The 8,453-nt window shown below is 41.3% G+C and overlaps 1 protein-coding gene across 1 annotated transcript; it reads right to left on the bottom strand.

Moving 5' to 3' along the window:
• Positions 1-5,323: 5,323 nt before the first annotated feature.
• Positions 5,324-7,055, bottom strand: LOC111891640 (uncharacterized). Its single transcript, XM_023887702.3, has one exon. The coding sequence runs from the start codon at positions 6,777-6,779 to the stop codon at positions 5,439-5,441; it is 1,341 nt and encodes a 446-aa protein (XP_023743470.1). The 5' UTR covers positions 6,780-7,055; the 3' UTR covers positions 5,324-5,438.
• Between the last annotated feature and the right edge of the window lie 1,398 nt (positions 7,056-8,453).

The raw sequence follows: 8,453 nt of genomic DNA, 5'->3' as shown, positions 1-8,453 counted from the left end.
AGCCCTCTCCCGGAACTTGGCGGTGATCTCCGCCACAGTCTCCGTCGTCTGCCTCATGTCTAGAAACTCCCTGGCCAGCTGCTGAAGCTCGACAGCCGGCGCAAACTCTGCCCTGAACCTGGTCACAAAGTCCGACCAGGTCATAGCCTCGATAGCTGAGGCTCCCAACGAGTCACCCACTGACTCCCACCAATCCCGGGCTCGGTCCCGTAAACACCCTGCTGCATACCTCACCTTCGATCCCTCGGGGCAGATGCTAGTCAACTGGGCAGACTCGATGTCTGCAATCCATCGCCTGGCAGCAATGGGGTCTTTCACCCCATGGAAATTCGGCGCACCACTACCCCTGAAGTCCTTGAAGGACAGTGTGCGAGATCCTGACTGGCTAGATGCCATATCACTCCTGAATGCCCGAAGGCGATCCTCCATCAACTCCATGATCCCTTCCTTGATTAACCCAAAGAGAATGGGGGTCGACTCAAGGATGCCTCTGGTGATCTCTGACGCGATGAACTCGCGTAGTCCCTCATCAACCGGCTCGGAACCTGATCCCGAACCTGACCCCTCTCCTGAACCGCCACCTACCGGCCTCGATCGAAGTACCACCATTCTGCAATACATCACAACAATCATTAGTGATATTGATACTTCCTGAGGGATCACAACTACTTACAAGTTCCCTGGTCTTATCTTGGCCTTCCTTGGTTCGGGTACGGATCCTCTACAAAAGCTGATAAACATAACATAAACTCGTATGGGTACTTTGGGGAATACTTACTTGAGCTCGGCCGGTCACGCACATCACACACTTCGTTCTTTCTCAAAACTCTTTTCTCAATTTTAGAAAACATTTTCGTTTAGAAAATCTTTTAATCGCTCGATTTGAGTTCAGACACTCCCGAAGGTGTGTCCGAATCCCTCAAACCAGAGCTATGATACCAACTTGTAACGACCCAATTTTCACGACCAAAAATTTTGTTTTAAAACATTACTTTAGATAATATTAATAACCAAAAACATTGTTTGATCAAACCATAACACAAAGTGAACCACGTCTAAAAGCCAATTCTCAAAATATCAGAGTACAAATCCCAGTGAAGCTCGTAAATACGGAAACCGGAGAGTGTGTGTGTGACATGCTGCTACCGCGCCGGCTCCTTTCCCCTAGCTGAGGAGGTACCTGAAACCAAAACTGAAAACTGTAAGCACAAAGCTTAGTGAGTTCCCCCATCGTACCACATACCATACAAACACATAACATACATACTGCCAGGCTATTCTGGGGTGCCTGACTACCCGGTACGGCCGTTCTGGGGTGTCGTCCTACCCGTGTCAAGCCATTTTGGGGTGCTGACTACCCGTGTCAAGCCATTCTGGGGTGCTGACTACCCGTGTCAAGCCATTCTGGGGTGCTGACTACCCGTCGGTCCTAACAACCGATCCTCGGGGACTAGTCCCCTCTTACTACCTTTATCTCATATAACATAACAAGCCAGCATGCAATCATATCATCACGTACTGTCAGACATATCTGGGGTGTCCGACCTACCCTTCGGTCCTAACAACCGAACTCTACAACGATCACATATACATATCATGCCAGCATACAACATATCAGGTAGTAGCAAACCTAGATGATATCACAAAGACAATCATCTAACATACAACTCCTACTGGTGGGCCGGCATTGTGGCCGTAGACCCACCGCTACTGGAAGCTAACTCACCTCGAAATAGTTGCTGATCTGATCGGGAACTGACTGCCTACTGTTGCTGCTGCTGCTCCGAAAATCCTCCGGTTGCAATTCCCACAACATACTCAATCAAACACTGCTCACTGACCTTGGGTAAAATGACCATTTTACCCCTGACCATGCCCTAAGTCAAAGTCAGAGTCAACTTTCAGTTGACCCGGCTCGCCGAGTTGGCTTTCCAACTCGCCGAGTCACCACCCAAACGATTGTCCTGGATCCCGTTCCTACTCGTCGAGTTAGGCGACGACTCGACGAGTTCTCCTTCTAAACTAATATCCAAGTCCTTCATCCTACTCGCCGAGTTGTATGAACAACTCGTCGAGTTCATCTTCATCCGATGAACACTTATGCTAAGACTCGCCGAGTTGTATGAACAACTCGTCGAGTCTGTTCTTGATCTAAGGAGATTGCCTTGAACTCGCCGAGTCAGGGCATTGACTCGCCGAGTACCTCCATAGATGAGTTCAGCTTCCGACTCACTGAGTCACACCCCGTGACTCACTGCTCACTCGACACTACGAAAAGGGGACAAACTCGGAGACTCGCGAACAGACTCGCCGAGTCACATGAACGACTCGCCGAGTCGTTGCCAGGCACCCACTAAATACACAGATTTGCTCGATTCCAGTCCATGCCATTCACAGATCTGGACTTCTAGGACACGAATCACACGTAAAGTTTCCAAATTTACGTGTGGATATTCACCAATATGGATTTTAGGGCTCAAAATGCCTCAAAAGGGTAGATCTAGGGTGAACAAGCAACATGGGGCCATAAAGCTAACAGATTTGAGCTCCTGGAGCTCAACCTTGCCTAGATCTAGAGGCCAATCGACTTATTACAAACCCTCAATCATACACAATCTTGGAAATGGCTCAAAAAGGACTTTAATGGAGCTATAAGGGACAATAAGCTTAAAAACAGAGGGGAAACGAGCTATACCTTAGGGGAAACGTTGGAATGACACAGAGATGCTTGGCCTCCTTCTCCTCTTCTTGATTCCCTCTTCTTTTCCTTCAAAGAAACTTCAAGAACACCACAAAACACTTCAAACTCACAATGAAGCAAGGCTAGAGAGAGATACAGGGCTCTGAGGGTGAATGGGGGCGAGGTTGGGGCGGATAAGTCGTTTAAATAGGGTGCAAACCCCTGAAACTTAGGGTTTCATCCAACAGCTGTGACTCGCCGAGTCCAGGATATGGACTCGCCGAGTCGCCAACTTAAACGTGTCCCGGGTCCCGCATCCACTCGGCGAGTCGGACCTATGACTCGCCGAGTCCAAGGCTAAAAGAAGGGAAATACTCAAATAAGATTTACGTACCAGGAACTGGGTGCTACAACAACTCTCTCCCCCTTAAATTAGATTTCATCCTCGAAATCACTCCTTACTACTTACCAGACGCGGAAGACAACCTGAGAAATTCTTTCACAACCCCGATACGGACTAGGAAGTCGATGCATACAGACGAATGTCTTCCAATACTACAATCAAAAACCAAATCTTATCAAATGTCATAGAACTTGGCGAATAATGAGTTTTTGATCCACTTACCGTAACCGATGAGGGGTAACCATCACTACTCTGCCTATAATCCGAAAACCCAATACCTTATCTGACTTCCAACCAGTTAGAAACAATCTTTCACGACCATAATAACTTTATTTGCAACCCAAACCAGACAAACCTCTCTGACCATTAATTATTCCACTGATACCAGAGGATAAACTTGAGAATTTGTCAGTGCCTAAAACCTTGCACCCGAAGCAAAGGCGGCTCCCAGCACAAGTCTCAATCATTGGTTCCCAACCAATGCACTATCACATCCTACTAACTAAACATTCTCATTTTTGATCTACCCAAGATCTCTTGAGCTTTGAGTTGGTGTACCAATTATCTGAAGCATCGAATTCTCGATCCGTCGCAGAAACTGACATCCTCTAAAACGATCGTACCACGAGACTCTATCCAAAAGTCTATTTGGAAAAAGCTACTCTAGCCTGCTTGAATATAAAGCTCCAACAACCCTCCTGTTCTGACCAGGTGCAAGATAACCAACCTTCACATGGATGAAATGACCTTTTTTGCTCTAAGTGAATATTACTAGTCTAGTTGTAGTCTTACATCAAAATCGGCCCCAGATTGGCCTCCAACCTTCCTCAACCCCATGAATGTTGTGGCCTTCCCACACTTTCACAACCCATCAAGCCAGGGTCTAACGAATGTGATGGACGTCGGTGGCGAAAGAGGGCCAACGAAAAACCTTTGTTTCTTCGGTTTTATAGGAGATAAAGGTTAGGGTGTTTTTTCTTTTCTTTTTTTAATTAGAATAATTAGAAAAGAAATTAAATATATATATATATATATATATATATATATATATATATATATATATATATATATATATATATATATATATTTAAATATATTTATCATTTCAAGTGGAATATGAACCAAAACAACATATAAATGTCAATCTTAAGGATCAAAACTACTCAAAATATCTAAAATTGAACATTTCCTGAATAATCAAACTTTTTTTTGGACAAAAACATATAATTTTGACAATCACAACCACGGACGGAGACTATTTTTACAATTTTATCATTAATTTATAAAGATTTATACATCTGAATATAGGAGCACGTTTTTACAAACCAAGTTCTTTAATTTCCATGATTAACCCATTATAAGAAAACTAATGTACTACTTATTGATAAATAAGTTAAAATAGTCATATTATATCTTTTTCTTGAGACGAAAAGAATAGAATGTTTAAAAAGTTGATATGCCAAACAAGTAAATGACAAAACAAAGGTCGATTGTATTAGATAACTTTTCATTTTGCCGGCCATGGCGTTTGATTTTACGTCCAATATGAAATCCTTTCATTATTCCCCTAAAACTAAAACTTTGTTTCATCGACATTCTTGAAGCTCCATCCATGGCGTCTGAGATAACAGAAGAAGACGATAATGAAGACTCATACTTCCTCCATAACAGAGACGCTCAAAAGGAAAAGATCAGACAACTTATAAAACATCAGAAGAATCATTACCAGTCTACATCATCATCATCATCTTCCTCAACCTCAACAGGCGCTGCTTCACGTTCTTCTTGTTCATCGTTCGACCAAAACCAAAGTAGAAAGCTCTTGAATTTGATGAAAAAAGGAAGCACGTCTTTGAGAAGATTATTCGATATGGAGCATACAAGTTTAGCTAATCATTTCGACTTTTACTGTTGCTCGCCTGAAACAAAGACAATTCCGTTATGGGGTAGTGACTCCGACGACGCCATTCACGACGATCCATGGATGGGTATAACGAAGATCAGTAGCAGATTCATTCAACAACACCAAGAACTCGAAAAACATCAAGAACACGACAACGAACATAAAGAATATCAACATGGAAACCAGAAGTTGACCAGAAAGAAGTCGTTTAGCAAATTTTCAAGCTTCTACAAGTTTAGATTTCGGTTTCCATTTAGGTTTAGACTGAAGCCGAGACTTCGTTTTTGTTCTCGGATTTGGAGAGGAAAAAGGAAAGCATAAAAAATTACAATGTTCGTAGCAAATAGTGCATACTGCATACGTTTTATTCTTGTTGTGTTAATGAAAAAAACAAATATGGTTGTATTGAACCATTTTTTGTTATTTACGTGAGGAAATTTTTCAAAAAATAATCATGATGAAATGGAAAAAGAATTGTGTGAAAGTCTTTGACTTTTCTTGAAGAACTTGCAGATGACACAGTGTTCGGAGATCAACCTCGCCATGATGCTTTCTTCTTCGATTCTAAATCTTCTACTTTGTTTATTCCACAAGTGAATCCCGTAACTCGATTCTTTAATCTGAGCCGCCTTCGTCTCCGCCCATTTCCGGTGAGCCTGGTTCACCGGCCGGAGAAACAACCCGCCAATTCGTGTCCAGTCCACCGGATAAAACGCCAGCGGCGGAAGAACAGTGAAGTTTGACTCTAGTTCTGTCGCTTCTCTTTCAACTACTCTTGATACAAGGTAAGGTCCGTTGAAACCCCATCGGTTTCCATTAAAAGTCAACGCGAATTCTTCGATGAATTTGTATAGCAAAGGATGGTTTTTGTCGAAGATCAAAACTGCGTTGTTTAATCTTGTCCAGTTGCCCAACGAGTTCACGCTTTGAGCTCCGATCGAGTTTCGTAATCCGCTGAAATCTTTCAAAGGAATGAAATCAGTGTCGAGATAAACACCACCGAATTTATAAAGAACCACGAGTCTAATCAAATTCGATAGGTTTTGCGCTAATGGGATTTCTCCGGGATCCCGATTCCCGTTCTTGATATGATCAAACCACGACTTCGCCGGAGTGTTCTTGAACAAGAAGTTCAAGTCCGGCGTGAGTGCTTGAACCCGAAACCCACGATCAATTATCGGTTTCAAGGTTTGAAACCCGAAATCCGAATCCATAACGTTTGATAGTATCATCAAACAACTCTCTGGATTTGATTTAAACAAAGCATCAACAGCGAGAAACTCTCTTTTTCCGAAAACCCTTAAAGGAGACGAAATCCATGTCATGAAGAATCGAACATTACAGTCTTGAAAGAATTCTTTCGCCCGAATTTCAAATTCTTGATTGGAGTTCAACATATCAAACTCCGGAAGCTTGTTTTTAAACCAACTCATTCTTTGTTTCTTGGTGAGATTAATGGGTGGAACCAGTGGGTTCTGATCATCTTCGGAAACCGATTTTTGAACAATAACTTCTTTAACGATCAAGACTGGATTGTGTAACGTTGAAGTCGATTTCAACTGATTCACGATGAATGTTTGGTTGTCCAAAAGATTGACAGAGAGAAAAGGGATTGTGGTGTTTGGAGTGAAATTGAATGAGATGTTTGAAACGAAGGTGTTTGTGTTGAACATGTAGGTGAAGATGATTGCTATCAAACAGACGGTGGTGAATACATGGAATTTGGTATGACGGCTGCGGTTGCTACGCCGTTGCTCCGCCATCGTTTTGGAAGAAGAAACTTTTGTTGTCATTGATTGGATAATGATGAATTTCAGTTACTCCATTATTGATTCTGATCATGTTCTTGAATCTCTTTTTATTCGAGTTGAAGATAGGGGTGACTTGGGAGTGGGAAACGAGTAAAATTTGACTTTTAGTAAGTCTACGGAACGGAAAGAAGGGGATAATGAGTTTTGGAGTCTGGAATTAGGTGTGTCGCGGTTTACAGTAAGAACTCCTAGACAGCGAAAATTGTGGAACGGAGTTTCCATTTGAGCCAATGAGGTTTGAGGAACAGTTTTGTTAGCGTATGGGCAAATGCAGGATATCAGGAACTCCAGTCGCCAAAACAGTCGTGCAAATAGAGAAGTATATTCCTGGGTCACTTTCTAAAATAATTCCATCCCTTTCTAAAATATATATCATGTGTCTTTTTAATATTTATTTATTTATGTTATAACGATTTAAATATTTACTTATTAATGTTATATTTTTTTAATATGTGTTCGGAAGACAAATATAATAAGTATTAATTGAAGTATTACTTATAAGGAATATTATTATAATTAAATGTGATATATATTAATTATAAATAATATTTTTTATAATTAATATATTTTACATTTAACTATGGTCAGGGCCGCCCTGACTTATTTTAGGCTCTGTGCAAACAAGCCTCATAAAAATAAGTTAAAAAATAAAATAAAAATATTATATAAATGGAATGCAAAATTTTATAATCCAAAGGCTTAAATAGGAATCGAACAAAGGTTGGCTGACATACTAGACGCCAGGGGCGGACCTAGTAGGTGTCTCGGTGTGGCACCGGTAATACTTACTTTTTCTGTCTGTAGTGGAAAAATTTTTGATTTTTCGACTTTTTTACCTTAATTTTCTACATCGGCAACACCTATTTCAACCTCGGAAAAAAGTTGGAAACTTTATCCATTTAGACATCATGTTGATTCATATCTGAAGGTTAGAAACTTAGACTTAACGAATTAAGTTTAGAAAGATGCATTGTTGGTCCCTTTGAGACTTAAAGTCTAGATCTTGGTTATGTGGATTATCCTATGGATAAAATTGGAAACTTTATCCATTATGAAGCTGCCAGGAACCAGATTTGATGTTATAAGCCTTGGTCTGTATGATTTAAGGTCTTAATAAAGAAAAGTCTTTCAAACTGAAACCACGACGTGGACAAGGAAGCCCCACGACGTGGTGGCGAGACTCATCACGGCGGGTTTGTCGTTTGGCAGCCGTGACATGGCTAGCAGTTGGCAACAGCCTGGAGATCTGTTGAGTTGACTTTGATCGTTAACTTTTTGACCAGTTTGATTTTTGGTCAAACTTTGGTAGAATCTAGTATTTAGTTAAGGAATGATCTTGATTTGGAATTATGTATCTTGGGTTAGATGTTCTGTTGCTGAGATAGCTATTGAGCTTCTGTTGAGTAGCTCATGTGAGTCTTCTCACTATAATATATAGGATGCTAGATTGTCTTTGTGACTCTTGCATGAAAGACCATGGGAGGACCATGGCATTTGTATGGCAACCGTATGGAAGACTATGGGAGGACCATAGAAACTAAGACTGCATGAGGACTGTAATGACGGGTGATTGTAAGACTGTGGGAGGACCATAGCATTTACACGTTATTTCCTAATAAGTATAGTATCTGGTATCTTGGAGAACTCACTAAGCTT

The sequence above is a fragment of the Lactuca sativa genome, chromosome 9 (assembly GCF_002870075.4).
Source record: "Lactuca sativa cultivar Salinas chromosome 9, Lsat_Salinas_v11, whole genome shotgun sequence".
Taxonomy (NCBI): domain Eukaryota; kingdom Viridiplantae; phylum Streptophyta; class Magnoliopsida; order Asterales; family Asteraceae; genus Lactuca; species Lactuca sativa.
The sequence above is the reverse complement of the archived record's forward strand: the minus strand, read 5'-3'. Positions and strand labels throughout refer to the sequence as shown.

Excerpts from the sequence above, each read along its gene's own strand:
- LOC111891640 (XM_023887702.3), bottom strand. The coding sequence starts at position 6,779 with ATGACAACAAAAGTTTCTTCTTCCAAAACGATGGCGGAGCAACGGCGT.